Source organism: Oreochromis niloticus, linkage group LG14 (genome assembly GCF_001858045.2).
Source record: "Oreochromis niloticus isolate F11D_XX linkage group LG14, O_niloticus_UMD_NMBU, whole genome shotgun sequence".
Taxonomy (NCBI): Eukaryota; Metazoa; Chordata; class Actinopteri; order Cichliformes; family Cichlidae; genus Oreochromis; species Oreochromis niloticus.
The window spans coordinates 1,814,645-1,838,925 of record NC_031979.2 but is presented as its reverse complement, the minus strand read 5'-3'; the positions used below and the strand labels follow the sequence as shown (position 1 = coordinate 1,838,925).

At 40.8% G+C, this 24,281-nt stretch overlaps 1 protein-coding gene across 11 annotated transcripts in view; it reads right to left on the bottom strand.

Annotated features, from left to right (window-relative positions):
* Window positions 1–14,401: 14,401 nt before the first annotated feature.
* myo18ab (myosin XVIIIA b) overlaps window positions 14,402–24,281 on the bottom strand; it is a 135,640-nt gene continuing 125,760 nt past the window's right edge. For 8 of the 11 annotated variants that reach the window (XM_019367496.2, XM_013266182.3, XM_013266186.3 and 5 more), the window contains 3 exons: window positions 22,214–22,336; window positions 19,734–21,194; window positions 17,965–18,104 (listed from right to left, as the gene is read on the bottom strand). In XM_019367496.2, coding sequence (XP_019223041.1) covers window positions 19,742–21,194; window positions 22,214–22,336 — 1,576 coding nt within the window. In that variant the 3' untranslated portion in view covers window positions 17,965–18,104; window positions 19,734–19,741. Of the gene's footprint in view, window positions 18,105–19,733; window positions 21,195–22,213; window positions 22,337–22,358; window positions 22,543–24,281 lie in introns of those variants that run through there. The other 3 variants (XM_025898192.1, XM_025898193.1, XM_025898194.1) reach the window with 2 other exon arrangements.

Genomic DNA, 24,281 nt, shown 5'->3' with positions numbered 1-24,281 from the left:
GCATATGTATGCATAAAAGACGTGTAAATTGGATAGATGGCATAGGAGATAGCTGAGCTCCATCAAGTGTGTTAGTTCAAGGAAACCATGTTTGCTTTGTCTCAAAGGTTAAAGCAGCTGCATTTAATATGACAGGGTTCAATGCTCTATCCCAACATGACAGCAATTGCTAACAAAATTATGACCTTCAATCCCACAAGGGGTTAAATACCTGGGACTCTCCATCAGTTGTTTTAAACTGAAGAAGTTTCTCAGATGAAAGGTGAAACATCTTTACAAACTAAAAAGAAGAGCAGCTGCCTTCTTGTGAAGCACTCAAGACTTTTAAAATGGACTGGTTCTTATAGAGTCCTTCTCTACTTGAGCACTTTATACAACATGCCTCATTCACCTGTTCATGCAGGCACCTCTTTCTACTCTGTTTTATATTTAGCATTCACAATCCAATGAACACATCACAGAGAAACGCGGTTTTCAGTATCTTGCCCAAGGATACTTTGGCATGCAGACAAGAATCAAGCCACCAACCATCTGATTAGTTAGATGATGTGCTCTACTGCCTGAGCTGCAGCCATCCCATGGACCGTTCTAAAGCGCTGAATCCTAGCATGGTACCGTAACAGGAGGCCACTGTTGTTGCAACAACAGTGCGAAATGTTTTCTGAGGATTGGGATCCACTGATCTCTGCAACAGAGTATTAGGACCACATTAAAAAAATATTATTGATCATTTTGAGAAAAAAGCCGAAATTTCAAGATTATGATCAAAAATCTAATCTAAAAAGTCAAAATGTAAAATTACTGTTGTTTTAAGACAAACTATCACAGTTGCTATACCGTCTGAGTCAGTGAAATCGTACTCTAGAATCAGTTTTAGTAGCAGTAGTATATAAACACAGTGTGGTGATTAATATAGGACGTTGAAAAGATGGTGAAACACAAACTTGGAAGAGTGGATTTACAAAATGAAATGGTTACACCCTCGTGCAATAGAGAGGATGTATGCTGCATCACAAGATGACTGATCAGGTTTTTTTTCCATGCATAAACCATGATGCCTCTGTTTTTACAGCTGAATTATTATTCTCTTCCTTGGCTCACTGTTAAATCCATAATCGAATTTAAAGTCCTGCTTCTCACACACAAGGTGTTAAATAATCAGGCCCCAATCTTATCTTAATGACCTTATAGTACCATATCACCCCATTAGAGCACTTTGCTGTCAGACTGCGGGCTTACTTGTGGTTCCTACAGTATTTAAAAGTAAAATGGGAGGCAGAGACTTCAGCTTTCAGGCCCCTCTTCTCCTTTCCTTTTTGCAGCATATAGTTAGGGTTAGATCAGGTGACCCTGAATCCTCCCTTAGTTATGCTGTAATAAGTCTCGGCTGCTGGGAGATTCCCATGATGCATTGAGTGTTTCTTCTTCAGTCACACACTATGTGTTTATAGCCCCCTCTAGGTAGTGCAATCAAGTAACAGGTAAGGTAGACATTGATTGCAAGTCATTATGTGTGCCTATGCCAAGAGGCACACATATTACTATTCCTCGGATTTATTATTCTTATTATGTGTGCCTATGCCAAGAGGCACACATATTACTATTCCTCGGATTTATTATTATTATTATTATTATTATTATTATTATTATTATTCTCCATCTTCCGCCTAAATTTCGGCACTTAACTCACCCCGCAGTTTTGAGAAAAGCTTCATATATGTTACCTCATTTTGTGCGGCTGGATCTGGAATGGTGAAATATTTAGATTTTAGTGCAAATTTAGGCCAATTTCTAGGCTCCTGAGAAAGATTCTGCTTTTGGCACCATAGAAACAGACTTCATTTGTGGTGTGTTGGCTCTCTCTAGTGGTATACCGGGAGTAGTACGGCCTAAAGGGTGCAATGCTTGGTGAAAACTACATATCCCACAATTCATAGCATGCCTCTACCAAGTCAAACAATGGCGGACACCACTTCGTTTTATATGTCTTTTATTCATGTTTCTAGGTCACAAAATACACTTTTAAGATATTTTCAGGCGAGAATGTAGGTGTGTAAACTTCAAATATCTGCTCGTTTTATGAAGACATCCCATATTAGCGACAATTCTCTTAAGTGTTGCTGATAGCCGGCTAGCTAGCTAGCTAGCGCCGCTAGCGACCCTTCCTGAAAAACCACCCGGGCTTGGCTGATAGTGAGGTGGCTAAAATTTGTTTCATCGCCCGATCGCTCAGCATGGGTCTGTGTCTTAGCTGGACTTATTTTTCGTTTATATGGCCCCATGATGCTGGTCGATGTGGAAAAAATAACTGAGTTGTTTGGTGGTGGAGCTACAACAGAGGGCAGCTATCCACCGGTGTGTGACAGAAAGGACATGCCGCGAACGAGACATACGAGGCGTTGAGGCTACCGCTGATCGACCGGTGTTTGCTAACGCGGAGGTCAATCGTGGATCAGGGAAAGCGAAGGAAGGAGCATGAGGTGAACTGAATTTCAGGTAAGAAGTTATGACCTGCACTCTATTTGGGTCAGATATAAACTGAGTTTAGGTGTAGTTTATTTAGCAACAGTTCTCTTACGTGTTGCTGATAGCCGGCTAGCTAGCTAGCGCCGCTAGCGACCCTTCGTGAAAAACCACCCAGGCTTGGCTGATAGTGAGGTGGCTAAAATTTGTTTCATCGCCCGATCGCTTGGCAAGGGTCTGTGTCTTAGCTGGACTTATTTTTCGTTTATATGGGCCGATGATGCTGGTCGATGTGGAAAAAATAACTGAGTTGTTTGGTGGTGGAGCTACAACAGAGGGCAGCTATCCACCGGTGTGTGACAGAAAGGACATGCCGCGAACGAGACATATGAGGCGGTGAGGCTACCGCTGATCGACCGGTGTTTGTGAACGCGGAGGTCAATCGTGGATCAGGGAAAGCAAAGGCAGGAGCGTGAGGTGAACTGAATTTCAGGTAAGAAGTTATGACCTGCACTCTATTTGGGTCAGATATAAACCGAGTTTAGGTGTAGTTTATTTTCGTTGTGCTGACTTTTTCAATCACTTACAATAACTCGTACTGCGTGCTAGCTAGCACCGACGGAGTTTCTATACAGCTGTGTGCGCCCTAAGTTACCGATGTTACCGATGTTGAACTTTATGACAGCCTCCCCTGTCATTCTCTCGCCTGTTGAAACTTCAGTCATGAAACTGATCAATGATCGGCTTTTCTCTCTTGTTTGTTTATCGCGCTAAACAACAGCACCACGTTTAAGCTTGATCAGCTGTTGTTATAATTCATTTGCTTTTAATTTCTAGTATCAGCTGATGTTTGCTGCAGCCACAGCTGTAAAAACGGCTGTTCCAAACCAGATGTCCTTACTGAATCATCAGAGCTGAACTGGTGATGGAGAAACAGGTTTACCCTTAGGTGACATGAATGAGTTGAAGGGAAGTTATGAACTGTTTCTGAGAGACAAATATACACCAAGCTCCTTTTTTTTGTGTAGCTGACAGCTGGTAACTGTGCAGGGGCGGATCTAGCAAAGCTTTTGCCAGGGGGCCAGGTAGGGCATTAACAGAGAAAGGTGGACACAAAGATATACTTTTCTTTCTTACTCTCACATAAAATATTTAGCTTTTATTAAATAGTTATCTGAATCTTACAACCAAAGTTTGTATAATAATACACAAGATTGGCTGTAGACCATTGTTCATCATTCAGAACACTGTGTAAAAATAACAAAAAGCAAAAAGTGAATGCAAAAGTGCATAAATATTTATTTTACGTGTTTGATGTGTGTGGCGGGGCGTGGTCTGCAGTGCCGCTGCAGGGGAGGTGGACCCACCTGAGCGGCACCTGCAATCACGCCTCTCGGGCGTAGTCTGTTCTCTCTCGGCTGTTTTTTGGGTGTGTGTCGGGCTGTGAGTTGAAAAGCTACAGCCGGCTGTTTGGGTACACCAACCATGTGTGAAAAGTGGTCCATAACGTAATGCTTCAAAGCGTGTTCATGCAAACATTGTCGGATCTGCCGTGGTACAATGGGACTTCTGCTCATGAACCTGTGTGCACAGCGTCTGCAAATCGGCGCTGTACAAAGTAACTTCATCTTTACACAAAACTGTAAGCTGTTATCTGTGAAGCGTGAGCGGTGTTTGTTTTTACCATAGTTCATGGTGGAGAATGGCTGCTCTTCTGAGTTTTGCTCTCTGTAGCTGTATGAATGGCAAACTACACTGAATAGCAGCGGCATAGGCACACTTAAAATTTCTTCTGAAATTTTCGCTTTCTAGTTCCTAATATTATTCTCTTCTCTCCATCAATTCCACTCTCCTTGGACTCTCTATTTCAAGTGGCTTTCTCCCCACCCTTGATCCCTGCACATGTTTTCTCCGACCGACTTTCTTTTTTCTTTCCAAAGCATACTTTTAACTTCTCAGGTTCTCACCATCGAATTGCAAACGTTAAAAAGAGTCAGAGCTGACCCTTAATGAATTCCACCTCCACCTGAACCCATCTGTCAGTTTCAATTTAAAAATTAGTTACTAGGCAAGGATCCATTTTTCATACAAAACAGCATGACAAAATTTCAGGCAGTAAAACTAATTCCAATCATAAACTCAGTCTATATGCTGGTGACATCTTGTTAAATCTGATAAATCTCTCAGTCTCCTTCCTGCAAGGTCACAGTTTTATTAGCAGTTTTTTTTTTTGCCTCTAATTAATTTTACTATGTGTGCCTGTATGCTGTAACTACTCAACTCAGTTTAACAATAACATTCAAGTTTCAGTCATTCCAAATGATATATTTAATATATATATGATTTTACTCTAATACTAAACAGTATCAAAGAAGAACTGTCAGGAAGAACTTGAACTGCTTATGTGGCCATGGCAGCAGAGGACACTGGGGATTACCAAAAGGTTAAGGAAGCAATTTTTTCAAAGTATGAGGTATACCGACAGTGGTTCCGAGACCCTGACATCCGGCCCGGCGAAAGTCCGAAAGAGTTTTATAATTGTCTGAAAGACCTATATGGCAAATGGATCCAACCAGAAAATAAAACCAAGGAGCAGGTTGGAGACGCCATTATCCTTGAACAGTTTTATCGCTCGTTGACTCCAGAACTCCAGGTGTGGGTGAAAGAAAGGGGTCCAAAGTCAGCGCAGGAAGCAGCAAGGCGAGGCGCTAGAAGCTTTCGATTTGGGGCTTCAGCCAAATCTTTCACTTCACATGGTAAGTTATCTGGGGTTGGGGGTGGTCCTAAGGAGTTAGAGTCTTTGAAGTCAGGGGATGGGTTTGTAAAAACAAAGTTAACCACCAAACCTGTTTGTTTCTATTGTGGGGGGGGAGGGTCACATTAAGCCAGAGTGTCCTGTCAGAAAGGCTAGGGCAGCATATGTGTGTACCCTTCCAAGGCCCTGTGAGAATGAAGTTTGGGAAGGGAAACAGCAAACCACCACGGTGAAAATAAATGGTAGGAAAGCCCAAGCCCTTCTGGACACTGGTAGTGTGCAAACATTGATACATCCAACAATAGTCCAGCAAGAGTTGCCTCTGGATAAGCCTGTCCTTAATATTTCATGTGTACATGGTGATTGTAAGGCCTACCCAGTAACAGTAGTTTATCTAGAAGTTTCTGGGCAGAAGTACCTTATCTCAGTTGGGGTGGTGGAAAGCTTGTCATATCCTGTAATTTTAGGTCAGGATGTGCCCATTCTGCAGGAGCTTGAGTATCTGGGTTACAACATTGGGAACGGTGAAATCAAGCCAGTCAAGCCATAAAGTGGAGGCCATCCGGATGACGGAGAGACCTCACACCCGCAAACAGGTAAAGTCTTTCCTTGGACTATTGAGCTGGTACCGACGCTTCATTCCAAACTTTTCAGAGAGGGCGGCACCCTTGTCAGATCTCACCAGTACAGTAAAATCTAAACTGGTGTGGGGAGAGGAGCAAGAGAAGGCCCTCAAAGATTTGAAGGAGGCCCTGTGTTGTGAACCTGTGCTTCAGAGTCCCAACTTTGACTTGCCTTTTACGGTACAAACTGATGCTTCTAATCGAGGAATTGGAGCTGTCCTGTTGCAGGGCGTGGGAGAGAACCAGAGACCAGTGGCCTTTATTAGCAGAAAGCTGTTTCCAAGGGAGACCCGGTATTCAGCAGTAGAGTTGGAGTGTTTGGCCGTGAAGTGGGCTATTGACACTCTGAAGTATTACCTGCTCGGGAGGGAGTTCATCTTGGAGACAGATCATAAGGCGTTGCAGTGGTTGGAGCGGATGAAGGACACAAACAGCCAGATTGCACGCTGGTTCCTGTCTCTACAACCATACCGGTTTATCATCCAATATCGACTGGGAAGGCAGAACAAGGTGGCTGACTTTTTGTCTCGCAACTGTTTTGTTGAGCCTGGTGTAGGGGGGATGTGAGGGTGCTGGGGAGCATCTCCCTCACTAAGTGATGTACGCACTCACGTCATGTCTGATAGGAAGTTTTGATTTTGTTGTGCTTTTGTTTTGAAGTCCATTAAAACCTCTCTCTCTCTCTCTCTCTCTCTCGAAGTCAACTTCCTGAAGGCCTGAGTCATGGAGTGCACACATGATTATGGCCTAGTGATGTTCACCTGAAAGGAGTTCTCCAATCACCCACTGATAGTGGGTTGAACCATCTGATGAGAGTTGAGGGGGGGAGTGGGCTGAAATTTCAGTATAATTTGATTTAGTTAGTTTAGATATTGTCTAGCTGGAGGGTGTTTTGTGAGGTGTGTCAAAATAACCGCAGTATTTCACTGTATAGGTTTTTGTAGCTGGGCTGTGTCGGGGGTGGACCTTTTACATTTTATTGGTGATGGTATGACCAGCATCTATTTAAGGAGATGTCTGTTGAGAGGCTCGGGTGGTTATTTCTAGATGTGTTGCTGCTGAGCATGACAAAACCTCTGAATATATTCTTTCTTTTTTCTGGTACAAAGCTTTGAAAACAATTGAAGGCTCGTGTGGTTGTTTTTTTTTTCCATTTGGTCCCCTTCACATTGCCTTGCCACCGCTACAATGGTACTATGAAGTCTTTAAGGTCTGTGCATTGAAAAGTAGCACAGATTGGTGCTGAGGCTGCAGTGATGCGGACGCTGTACCAGTCCGCCGTGGTGAAGAGAGAGCTGAGTGTAACAGCAAAGCTCTCAATTTACCATTCAATCAACGTCCCTACCCTCACCTATGGTCACGAGCTCTGGGTAGTGACCGAAAGAACGAGATCGCAGATACAACCGGCAGAAATGGGCTTCCTTTGAAGGGTGGCTGGCCTCCCCCTTAGAGATAGGGTGAGAAATTCAGCCAGCCGGGAGGGGCTCAGAGTAGAGCCGCTGCTCCTCCACATAGCTAATTAAGGTGGTTCAGGCATCTGACAAAGGATGCCTTCTGGGCAAGGTGTTCTGGGCATGTCCCACCGGGAGGAGGCCCTGGGGCAGACTCAGAACATGCTGGAGAGATTATATCTCTCAGCTGGCCTGGGAACGCATTGGTTTTCACCCGGACAAGCTAGAGAAGGTGTTTCTTCTTCAGCCACACACTACGTGTTTATAGCCCTCTAGGTAGTGCAATCAAGTAACAGGTAAGGTAGACATCTATTGCTTAGGCTGCTGCCCCTGCGACCCAGCCCCAGAATAGTGGAAGAAGATGGATGAATGGGAAAAATAAATAAATAAAACTCTAAGATTCCTCATAGTGTTTGTGGAGGCCAAGTTCATGTCATCCAGAGTAAGTATCTGGTTAGACATCATGTTAGTAAGATTTTTATGGCAGTACAATAACCTCAGTCTTATCTGAATTTAAAAGCAGGAAATTAGAGGTCAGATCATTGTTGCCCAGACATAGCATTCTCCAGCATCCCACCCAGTGACTCCAAGAAGGCTACTCTGATGTGTCATTTACTGCTTAGGCACAAATGACAGTCTGGACCCAAAGACACAGGGACGGTCTTGTCCAGTAGTTAAAACCTCAAAGTGCAAGGAGTGAACTGTGGGGATATCTCACCTCTAAAGTTGTTACAGTTAACTAAAACTAAACTTAAAAACTAAATCTGAAAAAAAAAAAAAAAATAGTGGTTAAATACAGGCTTCAAATATCCTGGGATGCAGCCGGAAGACAAAGAGGTGCTGATTACTGAAAGTTACAGTGACGTCCAAAACTTAGCAGAAACATTTTGGATATAAACATATTTTAGAAGAGGAGCATGGGGTACGCCAAATATCCTTGGGCAAAATACTAACCTCAAGTTGCTCTCTGATGCATACATCAGAGTGTGAATGTCAGATAGAAAGCACTTAAGCATAGAAAAGGGGACATCAGAGGCTGCCTTTACATGGACGCTGCTAAGATGCACACAATGATTCTTTCTCATATGTCATACTAAACAGGCATCACTTAATGAGTTTTGGAATTTGTTTTTATTTTTTTCATATGTTTTTGGTGTATAAGATTTGAAATTGTCTGGCACCATTGCTTCACTTCATTCATTTTCACCCAGAAGAATCTATAAAATCAACAAAGATGTCTCCCTACTGTACCTTTCTGTCACTCAGCGTTAGTGTAATCAGCCTTTACTGTGTTCGGATTATGTGGTGAACACTTTGTATTATATCTGTTAAATAAGAAATCATTATGGTCAACTTGGACAATTTTCAGTAATCTATCAAAACTGTATCTGGCCACTTGTGATGTTCTTCTTACCTCAATTAAGGAGTTTTTGTGCATTCCAATCAACCTGCGTGTAATTTTACTCCAGACAGCTTCCAGTTACAAATTTCAAATGTAAAAACCTCTCCAGGCTTAAAACCTGGTTAGTTTATTAAGAAAACACAAAGGAATATTCTAAACCACGGGGCGACCGTGGCTCAGGGGGTTGGGAAGGGCACCTGTAACCGGAAGGTCGCCGGTTCGATCCCCGGCCTCTCTGTCCTGGTCCTTGTGCAAGACACTTTACCCTACCGCCTACTGGTGTTGGCCAGAGGGGCCGATGGCGCGATATGGCAGCCTCGCTTCTGTCAGTCTGCCCCAGGGCAGCTGTGGCTACAACCATAGCTTGCCTCCACCAGTGTATGAATGTGAGCGTGAATGAATAATGGCATTGTAAAGCGCTTTGGGTGCCTTGAAAAGCGCTATATAAATCCAGTCCATTATTATTATTATTATTATTAAACCTGTCCATGAAATGGTTTTTGAGTGAGCCCCTGAAACTACATTACTGTGTATAAAGATAGTAAGCATTCCTTGTCAGTTAATTGAATATCTTTTTTAAACCTTCTTAATTAAAGCTAAGAGTTTAATTGCATATTCATTGTAGAGACTTTATCTTACAATATAAAGACGCTTGAGGTGACTGTGATTGTGCTTTGCCGCTGTATAAATAAAATTGAACTCAATTGAATTGTTTAATTTCAAATCTACTGTGGTAATGTACTGCAGATTCTTTTATAGCAGGCAGCTCTGTAAGATTGCCGCTCAGCATTTAGAACTAATCTTTACTTCTCTTTTTTTCTGTCATCTTTTTATAAATTATTAAAATACACCCAAATATGGAACATGCCACTCCCTGTTCCCAATTCAAAATTGCAGGATTTTTTGAAGTTTTTTTCATTTCATAAGTTTAGTCTTATGACTAAACTTTAGACGTCCCTGTCTTGATCCAAGTGAGTGTCCGGTGTTTGTCCATCCGGGTTCTACATCCCTGCAGCTGACCCTTGGGATGGAACCCTGGTTCCACACCTACACCCCTCCACCTGTCTTCCATCTGCGGGGCGGTACTTATCTTGACAGCCCCATACTTAATGTGAAGTCTGTTTTTAGTATTTGTACGCCCAAGTGTTCACATCATACTTTTGTATACAGAATACTGGACAAGAGGCCTGTTAGGTCTAATTGTTGAATGTTGCCATTGTGTTTCTTAAATTTGTACAGTCTTAGTTTAAGCAGTATTATCAAAGCCATTCCTTTGATCCTGAGCACCTCTAACCACTCTGTGTTGGGGGAGGTTTTATTGTAGATACATCCTATCTGAAAGATCTGTTTCTTGTGTTGTAAGCTTCCTGCTTTTATGACCCTTTGGTCAGCAGGAGGTCTCACACACACACACACACACACACACACTCCTCCTTACATATAAAGGTTCACACATATACATACAATGCCTTAGAACCATGTGGGCGTTGCTTTGCTGTGTTTTGTGTGAACTGTCTCTCAATAAAAGGCAGCGAGAGGAGGCCGGATTTGGGGTCATTTTCGTGCTGGACACAGATGAGGCCTCCCTTAATCGATTGATCGCTGACTGTCTTGTTTTCATTCATGATGAATAAGTCTCTAGAATTAGCGGGGTTTGTGGGAACAGACCCAACAAGGCCTGTATGATGAGTTGGGCTTATCCAGGTAACTTTAGAGTTAACATTGGGTTTTCTGTACTACAAAGATGGGTCACTTCTTCTTTTAGACCTAACCTGCCCCGGAGCAGGTTATGTTCAAGATTAGAAATTAAGAAATATGAAATCATCATCTGCTCATCAGTAACTTCTCTGAAAAATAAAAATCCTGGAAATTCCTCACAGACTTGTGTGGATAGTAGGAATGTCTAAGGGTTTTCAGTAGCAGACTTTCGTCACTGCTTTGTCTACAGTATTCACCCTGTAATACTGCATTATTCTTCATATTTTCTAATATGCTAGTTTTACCTTCTTTTGTAAAATCAGCCATTCTGCTCCAAGTACATGTTTGAGACTGGTCTGGTTCTGCCAGTGCCACTTCTTACATGAGAACACACAGAGGCAACTCTGGCTTGAGTTACTGAGGTGACAACCAGCTTCGTATGGCTGCTTATTTGATTGCCAATGTTGGGTAAGTAAATTCAGATAAAAGAAAGATACCCAGCTTTGTCTTCTATACTATTTTATCTAAATCAGATTTATGAATACAAAGGAAACTTACACTACTGATGATGAATGTGAAGAATGCCTTCTAGTAAAAAAAATTTCACATTTTTGCATCATGATGTTAAAGTATTTTTTGTGGGAAAACAAAATGTATGAAGCTGAACTAAAAATACTGAATATCTCAAGGTTATAATATTTCACTACTTTCTGACATTTTACAAACAATATATACTCAATAATGAAAGTAATCAGATGCCATACATAACAAATTTAGACCATTGTGGAAAAAAAAAAAAATCGCCATCGAGAATCTCATCCTCCAGAGCAGATGACAGTTCAGAGGGGCTTCTGTGGTACACTTGACACAAGGTCAGAGGCAACGACTGCAAGTCAGCCAGAAAACAAGATGGACTGTCAGCCAAGGAGCCCAAGGGGAAAGACAGAAACAGCAGCTACATTTGGAAGGGTAATGAGCTGGCAAGGCATCCAGGAGAAAACACTGAAAGCATTGCATGTTTTTATGGCACCTTCTTGTCACCGTCTCTCTCTAGGGAAACGGCATGCTTGCCTTTCCACTATCGCTCCCTCTGTCATCCGAGTCCACCTCAGTCTCCTCCCCCAGCCAAGCAGAGATGTGCTACAGTGTTTGAAAGGCCGAATCTCATCATTCAGCTCCTGAATACTGAATTGGCTCAAGTAATTTTGATTAAGGAAGGACAAAGGTTGCAGACAGTAATCTGTAATCCACTTGAAGGATTTCTAGGAAAATGAGCCAGGGGAAGGACTAAGATGGATTGGAATAATTCACGTTTCATTTTTACACTAATTCAAAGAGTGAATGGCTGTTGCTGTTTAAGTCAGTAAGCTTTTCATTTCACTCCAGAAAAAAGAGAGCTACAAGCTATTAACACCCAAGAGAAGTGCCTGAAATTGCCAGTTCCCCAACCAGGAAGTGCTGATGTAGCAAGCTGCCGATCTGATGTGTTATGAGAGGTGAAGCTGAACAGCTGCCTGTTTGCAGCTTGGGAATGTTCCCTATTTAAAAAAAGCCTCAGTGAGGGAGAATTCCATTTCAGTTACCAGCTCCACAGATGATCTGACCTCATCTCCAGTTGCTTCCTGCTGGCTTTTGCTTGTCAGTGGGAATACGCTGCATGCGGGGAGCCACAGACAAAGAGCGAAACATATTTGACCTGTGAAGGGAAACTGCATGAGGCCAACCTCTGTACATTCGCCCAAACATGCAATAAATATGAAATGTTAGAGGAGAATATAGCTCATTTCTAATTAATGGCTCAGTTTTCTTAGTTGCTTATGAATTTTTTGCATTAATTCTTGTCACCAACAGCAAGGTCCCACTGCTCAAAAAGGCACATGTACAGGCCCATCTTATGTTTGGCAGTGGAGATCTAAAAGATTCAGAAAAAAAAATGTGGTCAGATGAATCCAAAACAGAGTGCTTTGACATGGATGACCTAAAGAAAACCATCCGCACAGTCAAGCAAGGAGGTGGTTTATTCTGTGTGGCTGTTTTTCTGCTAAGAGTACAGGATGACTTCACTGCACTGAAGGGCCAAGAGATGGGGCCAAATATGGTCAAATATTAGATGAGAACCTCCTTTCTTCTGCCAGAAGACTTAAGATGGGTCATTAGTGGGTCTTCAGGGATGATAATGATCCAAAACATAATGCCAAGGTAACAAGGAGTGGCTAAAGAGACATCAAGTGGCCTCATCAGTTCCCAGACATCGGTCCTATTGGAGCCAGCTGAAGCTTCAAGCTGCCAATCAGCAGCCAGAAAAACCTAAAGCAGGGGTGCCCAATCCTAGTCCTCGAGAGCTACTGTCCTGCAGCTTTTAGATGCATCCCTACTCCAACACAGCTGAATCAAATGGTTTGATGACCTCTTCAGCATGTCATCAAGTTTGGCAAAGGCCTGATAACAAGACATTCATTTGATTCAGGTGTGTTGGAACAAGGATGAATCTAAAAGCTGCAGGACGGTAGCTCTCGAGGACTAGGATTGGGCACCCCTGGTTTAGAGTTTCGGTAAATAGCAGTGGGCCAAAACCTCTCCTGTGCAAATGTGTGTAAACCTGGTGACAACAACAAGAAATGTCTTAGTGTTGTGCTTGCCAACGAGGGTTTCTCCAAGTATTAAATTGAATTTTTCTTGGGGATCAAATACTTTTTCACTCTATGACCATCCAATTAGTTGCAGAAACTTCCTCCGGTTGTTTTTTTAGTACGATTTACTTTTTAGCCTTTTGTTCATCCAAACCTTTTTTTTTTTTTTTTTTTAAGATGTGTCACTACCTTCAAATTTCGTCTGTTGACGTGAAGAAATATAATGCAATTTGGCCCTTGAAGTTACTTGTTTTGTTAGGGAGGATTTGTTTGTTGTTGACTGCAATGTTAAAATAAGTTCTTTAAAAAGAAAAAAATATTTAATATGAAGGCAATATGAGCAGAGAGTACAAACATGTCAGGGATTGGCTGTGTTTGCTGTGTTATTTGTATAAAATCTGCTGACTGTGGTGGAAAATACATTTTTTCAAGGAACAGTAGGTAACAAGAACATATTTTAGATATCCAAGTATTCGCATTTTGGACATCTTGAATTTCTATAAAGAAAGTAAGAAGCCGCTTTTCAAACAAACAAAACAAAAAAACAACAATAAGAAGAATTACTACAATCATTTCAAAGCAGACAGTTGTTCCTATTTTTGTTGTCTAAACTTTTCGGGACAAGCACAAAGAAACAAAGACAAAGGACATGCTCTGTCAAACTGAACGCAGCAGACGAAAGACTTCAAGCTGATGTCAGTTCATGATGGAAAGATGTTAAAGTCCAGCAGCAACATCACTTTAAAACTAACAGAAACCTGTTTTAAGACTTGTAGCTAGACGTATACTCTAAATTTTATCGAGGCACCAGAACACAAAAAATGGCATGCAAAGAATTCTAACAGACTGCAGGATGTTTATTGCTACCAGCATCAGTCTCTGGATCAATGATGTTACACAGTAGAGGTTCCTCAACTTCTGCAAATTGACTTTGTTTCACTGCATCCTCAATTTACTTTTGCATTAAAACTACAGCAACATTCAAATGACAAAATATAAAAACCCTTCTATAATGCTGCTGAAGATGACAAATGGTGTTCAGCTGGGCTGAGATCTCATTGTTATGAAAACCACAGCATTTGTGTACATTTTCCTGCATGTCAGTTTTTTTGAGTGACCCCTGGTGTCCCATGGATTAGGGCATTGAGATCCTTTGATTTTATCTGGTTTTCCTATTTTATTTTGTTGCCTTTATTGTTTACTTTTGTGTTTCACTTTGTGTTGTGCTCGTCTGTCAAGTAAAAGCTGCAGAAGAGAAATGTTTCACATGGTAAAGGATAAACTAGGAAGTACTTTACCGCTACAAAGACAAGTAAACCCAAATATTGCTAGCGGTATGCCTCCCACAACATAACAGAGTCAACAGATGCCCTTAGTAGTTAAAGTTTCAGATTTTTTCTTTTATTTGTCACCCATCTGAATGGCCAGTCAGTCTCTGACTGGCCAAAATCCATAGAGGCAAGGCATAATACATGTGTGAATGAGAGAGAGATGGTATAAAATAGATGAGTTAAAATACCTGGGGTCAATCATCCAAAGCAACAGAGTCCAAAAGAGAGGTCAAGAAGAGAGTGCAGGCACGGTGAAGTGAGTATGACAAGTTTCTGTGTTGATTTGTAACAGAAGGATAGCAGTAAGAGTGACAAGGAAGGTTTACATGATGGTAGGTGAGACTTGCTATGATGTATAGACAAATGGAGATAGCGGAACTACCAAAATATAGGTCAAACTAGAAGTTGAGATGTTAAGATTTTCATTGGGACTGGCCAGGAGGATGCTAGGGATACAGTAAGATGGAGGCAGATGTTCCACTGTAGCGAACCATAAAGGGAGCAGCCAAAAGAAGCAGCAGAAGAAACGGGCTGATTTTCCCTTAAATTACACACAGTGAAATAAATATTAAAAGCAGCCACCCATAACATCCATACTGCTATCTCACAGCACATGAAGATACAAAAGTAGGTGCATCAGATACTCCCACAGCAGCAAAACACTTCAAGTCAGCCATTCTAGAAGCCATTCCAAAACAATCACCATCATTTATTTACAATATATTAAAAAGTAATGCAAAATTTGTAACAAGTGGTCAATTTGTATAGTAATGAAAATATTTTCAAAGCTAGCATGAATCATAAACATATTCATATATAAATACTGTGTTTGTGTGTATGCAGTCAGTACTGGGTCAACCTTTTTTACTTTCTTTTATTGTGTGTGTGTGTCTTCAAACAAAACATGTTATCAGGTCAATCAGGTCAAAAAACACATTTCCACACTCGTGCAGACTGCATAGAGAAGAAAAATAAAACATTTCTTAAAAAGCACAGTATGTGTAGTAGAATCACACCTAAATCCCCCCACAAAGAACACCGACTGATTCTTTCAGCCCCTGTAAAGTAAAACTTTTCTGGAGTTTAAACTGGTTCCAAACATTTCTAATGCCACTCGGTAAATACCAGACAAATGACCAAAGTGTGTGATGTAACACTTCAGTCAGAAAAATAAAATGCAGGTTGTTCTCTTTTTTTCTTTTGCTGTTCAGGCAACAACAAACTGAAAACAGAACAGGCTTGAATGACACTGAACATGATTTCACAGTATTGGTTATACAGGCTATAATGTATCCAGTTAAAGACATTACAGTTAAATGAACCTTGGTGATGTTTTACACTCTCATTATTAAAACTCACTGAAAGACTTCCTAATTAAGATTCATTTACTTCTGTGGAAACTGAAACATCTGGTCCATGTGTGAAATCGCCAAGTATGTTTATGTTTACGCGGGTAATTCGCTATTTGTCTGAATGATACAATATTCCTAATTTGATAGAAGTAAAATCCATTTAGATATTTTAACTTAGCACTAGCCTTATTGAAATGGATCTCTCTCAATCAATGAAGAGATGTCTACTAAGCAAATAGTCCATTTTAGAAGTATTAGTACTGTGCATTCAGAATGCATATCCCAGAGTTTTACTGCAGTTTGTGAAACAAAGCTTCTTGCGTGTTTATGATCAGCTTCATGTTACACAGGAGAACCACACCTACATCAGAAAAAATTAAAGATATCAACTAGCCTTTGGATAGAAGCAAATGTCACACAGTTGACCTTTCAGGAGGTGGCTAAAAACAAAATTAGCTCTAAAAGGAAAACTATATATTTTAAAGCTTTTTTTTTGTTTTTGCGATTTCTGTTTTCAGTAGGAAGTTTAAGAGCTTTGATGGCATCAAACAGACTGTCTATAATGACTGGTATAATGTCTCACTGCTTTCCTCACTGTACAAAAATGAAGTAGCAGCTGTGACTGTGGGTAACATAAAGGTCCTCCCTGCTGACCAGACAAAATGTGGGCTCACCCACAACCAGTCAGATGGCCCCGCCCCTCCCTGAGCCTGGTTCTGCCAGAGGTTGCTTCCTGTTAAAAGTGATCTTTTCCTTCCCACTGTCACCTAAGTGTTCGCTCATAAGGGGTCATATGATTGTTGGGTTTCTCTGTATTATTAGAAGATCTTTACCTTACAATATGATGCGCCTTGAGGCGACTATTGTTGTGAATTGGCGCTGTATAAATACAGTTTTATATTATTTAATTGAACAAGCCATTGAAATCTTAACTGCCTTAGACTATTGTGGATTATAACTGCAGCTACATATTAACTAGTTTCACTCTTAGCTTAGTATCAAGGACCTGTTGGGAGGAACCTCAATACCACCCTCAGGTCACTACTGCGCGTGCAAACCTTTGCACTTTATATTTTGTTCCAAAACCATTGTCAGTTTTGATCTTTCCATGTAATTTGGTGATAAGAAAAAGCATAACACTAAATTTTTTCTTTTTTCATATGCTGGCTGAGGATCAGTTTTTAGTAGTTTTTATAAGAACCCAACAAATGACTGTTGTCCAAAGTCTATTCCCTTTAAAAAAGGAAAGGACATCAACCTCAAAACTAAAGGAAACAAGAGCGCATGTAAGCATGACACACAGGACAAAGCCATAGAGTCTTCCTCACTAACAGAGCCTGGGAAACGCTTTGTCAAATCAAATGAAAATAGCTCAAACCATATTACAGAAGTAAGATTAAAGTAAATGAATGTGCTTGACAGTAATCCTCTGAAAAACACATCTGTCGTACATTAGAAACAAAAGATTAAAAGTGAGAAAAATGTTTGGGTTTCATAGTGGAGCAGTTAAGTGATATAGCTCTCCTGGAAGGAAGAACTAATTTGCCAGTAAAAGGCAGAGAAAAGAGAATTCAGGCAAACAAAAAGCGAGCAGATGATAATGAAAGCGTCTTAAGTGTACCATGCAGCAGTTCATGAAGCACCCCAGCTGCAGAGAAGCCAGCTGTAGAGGAGCCCACTTAAATCAAATGGCACTTCTCCCAAACGGGAAGGAAGGAAGGAAGGAAGGAAGGAAGGAAAAAGACTGGTAATAAGAAAAGCAGTGTGCTCACATACTTGGAACAAAGGCTTTTTTGGCAATACACTGTAGTATGGCAATATATATTACTGTGGTATATTACATGTAAATCCAGAAGAGAGACAAAGAGAAAAAGGATCCATTATTATTGCAAGCTCAAGTTCTTTGGCTCAGTTGCAGCCATGATGAGTTTTATACCAGATGGCTGTTCAAGCCAAGCAACGGCTGCTTGCATGCAATGAGCACAGTCGAGCCGTAAATAATGGAGCTGCTGTTTGTGCAGTGAGGTCAGACTGATAAGTGCACGGTCAAAAACAGACCATAGTATCTGTTCGATTATGTCCTGTGAGTGTCTGCCACAGGAAGCATTGATTTTAAGTGTTTGTGTTCTCCTGCAGGGGTAGGAGTGTTTGGGTGTGTGGTTGTGTCCGTATGAACACAAATGTGCTGATCTCTGCATGCAAGACAAAATGTCACAGCTGTCACAGTCTCATAAGGCTATGATGCAGTCTCGTAAGGCTTGTCCTCGCCATCTCGACCTTTCACATTGGTGTTATATCTGTATCTAGGATAGTGTAAGGACGCCCCGCCTTCTTCTTTTTCTTCTTCCTCTTCCTCTTCATCAGATCTATCGAAAAGGTAGCGTCTTTGGCTAGGCGGGCTGAAGAAGGGAAGAACAAACAGATTTTTTTTATTATTATTTAGAAAGCGAATAGAAAACAGTATGGTGGCTGAAATCTGAGAAATGTCCTTGAATGTTACCCTTCTCAGTTATTATTTCATTTGTTCATTTCTTGGGGCAAAAAAAAAAGCTTGTGAATCTGATGACATTTTCTCTATTTTTGTAGAAATATGAAAAAAGGCATGAAGTTTTTATACAAGTGATAAAATTAGATAAATCAAATTAAACAAGTGGAACCAAATTAACTGATTTGGTTGTTTACTTGAAACAAGTTTACCCCCTTTCCTCCACACACAACAAAACACGGCTGACTTATCCACCTGACTGTGGATTGGTGGAGTTTAAACTCTTAGCAGTTTTATAACCTTTTGCAGCCTGTTAAGGATAAACAAGCCTTCTTCTAAAGTCACCAAAAGTTCACACACTTTTTTCCTTTCAGAATTTTGTAATACCAGATACATTTTCTCAATAAATAGATAAAAAGGTTTGGCATGATTTCATTGTTTTAAATTAGTTCTGTATCTGCTTTTAGTACTTCAGTCAAAATCCAATAACATTTGTACAGAAAATATCAGAATTCACAACTTTTTCTGGCAGCTGTACATAGAACATGTACACAAAACACTCTGTGATATGCTGTGAAAAGATCTCGTCTGACCAAAAAAGGCTAATGTACTGTAAAAGACACTTTACCACAGTTCACAGTTCAGATCGTATATATTTCACTGGATTTTTGGATGTATTATGTCCATATGGTGACTAGATTTTCTTCATTAGCCTTCATTATTTTGACTACATGCATGTGTGTATATTCTTCTAACCAGAGAGTTTCAGTATTTTATTCATGTCAGCCTTTGCTCTAGCATCTAGTGGGCACAAAAACTTGCAATCTCAAGCAATGTGGGAACATGCTACCATCCAAAACACCTCATATTAATGTTGTTATTAAAGATAAGGATTTCAAAGTGACAGGTGAGATTACAATCTCAAAATGTTACAATATTATTTGTTAATGGCCTATGAGAGATATTTCGGTCTCAGAGCATATGCTGTCTGATACTGTTTAAAGCGCCTTGAGGCAACTGATGTTGTGATTTAGCCCTATATAAATAACACTGAACTGAATATGAAAAATGTGGAAAAGCAGGAGACAATAATTTATTCTAGGGTCATGATATTGTTTACCCAGCATAGTGACTTCACACTGTCACACAGCTGAGCACACTATACTGTAAGGTCAAATTGAATATAGGCCATTTTTTAACCCATTTTGAGAATTGTTTACACCTCAATTAGCCTAAAAAGCAAGAAAAACAAGGAACCTATTAAAAATAAACAAAAAATTTTAATATTGTTATTTAAATATTGTAAACTGGTGGAGTTAATTACAGTGAAATGTGCATCACACATACTAATTGACTTGTTATGTAATTTTTATTCCTTTGTAAATCAAAGGAGTATCTCAGGAGTATTGAGTAGCTGAGCTAGACATCCACGGTCAGACTGTATGAGAAACAGTTAATGTGCTGGTTAATAGAAGTGAAAGGCCTTTGTTTGGTTAGGTCACATCATGCTTCAAAAAACTCTTTCCAAGGTAAGTCTACCTACTGCCTGCATCAGTCACTCTCCGGCCGGTATAAATACTTCATCATCAGGCTGTCGACCTTCTTCTTTCTCTTCTTCTCATCCTTTTTATTAAGGGGCAGAGTCTTGCTCTGAGACCCAGCTTCTTCATCCACTTCTGGACTTGAAACCTTTCGAGCTGGGGCCCTTTTCACACTGCTGGAACTTCGATAGGAAATAGTGGAGGCATCAGAGCTTGAATCTGATTCTGATTCTGAAGATGAAGAAGATGAGGAGGAAGACAAAGACTCTTCCTTCCTTTTGGATTTTTTCTTAGATTTTTTGGATCTCCTCTTGGAGCTGCTTCTGTGACGATGGCCATCTTCTGAGCTGTCAGAGTCAGAGCTGTGGCTTCTCTTCTTTTTCTTGCTCTTTCCTTTACTACTGTGGTGATGGCGGCTACTGCGGCTACTGGTGCTACTGGCTGGTCTCATGCAGTCTGCAGCAGATGCAGAGCGTCTGAGGCTGTTGACAGGGTGCATATCCTTTCTGTCATCTTCGTTATTGTTTGACTTTTCTTCTTCACAGTCAGAATCTTCCAAAGTCCTGCGCTTGAATTTGATAGGTTTAAAACTTAGGACTTCATTGATGGCTTTCTCCAGGTCAGGGTCAAGATAGTTGCGATGGCTGACTGGTTTGATATCCAAGTTATCAACTGCGTCGTTATCAAAATTTGATCTGACTTGTGGTGGTGGCATGGAGATACTGCGTCCAGTTGATGAGTGAGGACTGTATGCTGACCTCTCAGTGAAGGCCACACTTCTACCATCATCAATATCAACATCAAACTCACTAAGACGGCAGCTGTAAGCCACTGAGTCAGGCCGACTAACACTTCCGGGACTACAACCCCCAAAACGTTTGCTATAGCAAGGGCTACTGGGACCACTGCTATACTGTGAACGGCCCCCTCTACCCTTGTTTAATCTTGAGGTGCTTTGATGGCGTCCAAGAGGGCTTGACAGACCTAAGTTGATGTTAGACTTGGCATCATTCTCTGGGTTTAACCCAAGAAATGTGGAGGCCCGACTTGGCGCAGTAAATGAAATGGTTGATTCTTTGTCAAAGTTGCTCCAGCGGCTGTCCAGGCCTTTTCTGGCTTGGCTGTTGGCTTCCGAATAGGCTTGGGAGATGACTGACTGTCTGTCATTCATGCCATCCAATACCCGAGTCTTTCTCCTTGAGCTGGCTAAGTATGCATCATTCTGAAAATCAGAAGCTTGGGATTTCGGTTTACAAAAGGATAGCGTATCCTCTGACTCAGCATTCTCACTGAAGAGGGCATCTCCTTTGCTATTGGGGTTGGATCGTTTTTTGTAGCTTAGGGAGCTCATCACTGAAACTGGCCTGCTTGTTTCTACCTCTCTGCCTTCTTTATTCACCTCTTTCCATTCTTTACCCTCTTTCAATTCTTTTCCTTCCTTTGCTTCTACATTTACAGCACTTCTACAAAGAAAAACAGGAAGAGACAAAAAAATAAAGACAGAGGGAGGGAAAATGACAAAGACGAGAAATTAGGCAAAAGCAAAGGTGAGTGAAAGAAGAGAATGCAATGAATGAATGAAACGTGACAAAAATCATAAAAACTGAAATGAGAGAAGAAATGCAAGTGCTGAAATTTAGCAAAATGAGATAAGAGAAAGGAAAGCAATGTAACACAGTACCACTCAGGTTTGGTTCAGGGCTAATTTGTCTACCCATCTATACAGTCCTATAAAAATGTCTGACTTTTAATAACTTTTTTCATGAGCACATAAAAGTGCACTTGTATGCATTTCACTCAGGTAACGTGGCTGAAACTCTCCAACTCAAATATTCCACAGAAAGATGAACGTCACCACAGCTTAAATTCTTCCTTAAACCATAGTCCTTTCTCCCCTTTTTCCTTTCTTTTGGGCTGTTCTATGTTAAGTTAAAAAACAACGGGAACTCTAAAGTACCTGTACCTGTGTACTGGCAGTTAGTCACTGAACTTGAAAGTGTGTGTCCATAGGGTGAAGCTGCTGAGAGAAATTTAAAAACACCAAGTATTTAAAATTGAGAATGGCTCAGCTCAGCTGAGGGAGGAAAGTTAAATCTGGTAAGGAGATAAATCTGGCCCAGTCAAAACCGTCAGCTCACAGACGCATTCATTAATCTCAGCAAGCGGCTCAGGTAGACTGTGCCAGCTGGCCTATGGGCATATCGATAAATCCACTACCAAGGTCCCCTCTTTTTACTAAAGGGAAAAAAAAAGCCCTGCTTCACCAAGTGGATGACAATGAAGACAGAACAGTTTGTAAAATACATTTAATAGCAGTCCCTTCTTTTCAGTTAAATTCTCTGTGTTGATGGCTTTATTTCCTCAGGTCAACCTGTTAACCTTTTAATCCAGATAGGCAAAGTTCAGGAAAAACAAATGTCTTGATAGACTGTTTCCCAACTGCTGCTGAAGTGACGGTGAGAGTTGCTACCTTTGTACTGACCTGAAGCTTTTGAGACTGCCGTCATCAGAGAGATTTTTGGTGGAACCTTTGTTCTTGGACAGCCATGACTTCACCCCTTCCACATGATCCTCCACCTCAGAATCTGTGTTTGAATCCCCTTGACTGGTGCAGGCCAGATACAGGAAAACAGGTCAGCGAAAGCAAAGGAGAGACAAGAGCAAAGAACAGGATAAAGAGAAAAGTCAAATATTGCCATTCAGTGAGGAGAATAGGGTGATGGAATTTGAATGTGAAATGGCAGTTAGCACAGGTAGTAATGTTCGTGTGTGGTGTTAGTGTGGCAGCAAAGGGTGGCTGTAGCATTTATTCTAGAGGGAAAAAAACACATGCATGTCAAGTCAAGGTTGCAGAGATTTCAACACCTTAAGACTTCACTTATGGTTATCAAACCATGAAATCAATGCCAGAAAATTCACACTTTTTAAAAGACCTTCTGGCAATTTAAAAAAAAAAAGGAATATAAATTTGCGTATATGAATGTTAATTTGTACCGTACTTGTTACATTTGGTATTTTTTGCAATTGCATTTATTTAGTTTTTTTTTTTTTGGGGGGGGGGGGGGGGGGGGGGGGGGGGGTAATCACACTGATGATGCAGAAGTCTCAAAAACTCACAAAAAACTGTAAGTCTCAAATAGGATCCACCAGCCGTTAAGGGGTTAAATGAGCGCTATCAATGCTGGCAAACATTAAACCTCTGTACTTCCAAAGCTACTTCAATGACAAAGAAACAACATGACAGAAATATAATGCAAGGCACAACAGCTTTGATATATACAGTTGAACAAAATCATTAAAAGGAATTGGGGATCCGGTTATGTTAGCAATTTAGCATTTTGTGGGGGTTTTTTGTTCTTTTTAAATTGTATAAGAAGTGAACATCTCCATCACACAGTTGTTTTGTGGGTAACTGTTTTCAAGTTTTGCACATACTGGAGAGATATGGACAAAATTATTATTATTTTGCTGTGTCTCCCAGCACAGTTTAAACAGCATGGAGGAAATTGCAGAAGACAGGCAGTTACTCTAGTATAACAGGACAGGGCCATAAAAGGTCTTTAACCCATCAGCAGGACGGGTATAAATGGTAAATGGACCGGTTATATAAACATATTTCTACTCTGGGCACTCAAAGCGTTTTATACAGTATGCCTTCACATCCATCTATTCACACCTACATACACAAGCACTATGCTTTCTATCTAACATTCACACGTTCATATTTCAATGGATGCATCTGAGAGCAATTTGGGGTTAGTATCCTGCCTAAAGGTGTTTGGCATGGATGTGTGCTGCCAGAGACCTACAAAATGACCTCTAGCTGGCCAATAGTATAAATGTCTCTGACCAAACAAGACTTGGTGAGGGTGGCCTGAGGGCCTGATGTCTGCGAGTGGACATTATGTTTAGAGTCCAAATGACATTGTCAAGCATGCATACAAGTATGTAGAAGGAAAGCAAACTACTGAGTACCATTCTGAATTATTACACTGAAATCTTATGGCAATACTGCTGATGAAAAAATTATTTTTTTGTTAACACATATAGGATTGTGCAACATTTCTATTCATCAGGTAATTGTTTTCATCATCAGCAGTCCTGTGCACACATGCACAGGACTGCATTGCATTGCATTGAGCCCCAGCCCCAGCAAAGATGATGAAGAAGGGATGGGTGGAAGGACAGAGGCGACAGACTATTAAGCTGTAAAAAGCTTTGCAACACATGTCTCAGCTATTAAATAATCTGTGGGATTTGCTTCTACCAACTGTATTGATGACTTAAAGTGTCCTCATCTTTTTCACTGTGGACTTGCCAAAAAAGACCATTCATTTTCTTTGTTTTTATCTTTCATCTCTCCACATCTAGTGCTGTGGAGACATAAATTGTCTGTGACATTCTTCCGCCACTGGTTGTACAACTCTGTTATATTCATCATTAGCCTCTATAGATTCTCTGTGTGTCCCTCGGTCTTATAGAATCTATTATTTTTGCCTGCCATATGTGAAAAGGCTGGGCAAATGAAATCTATGTTTGATGTAGAGTCA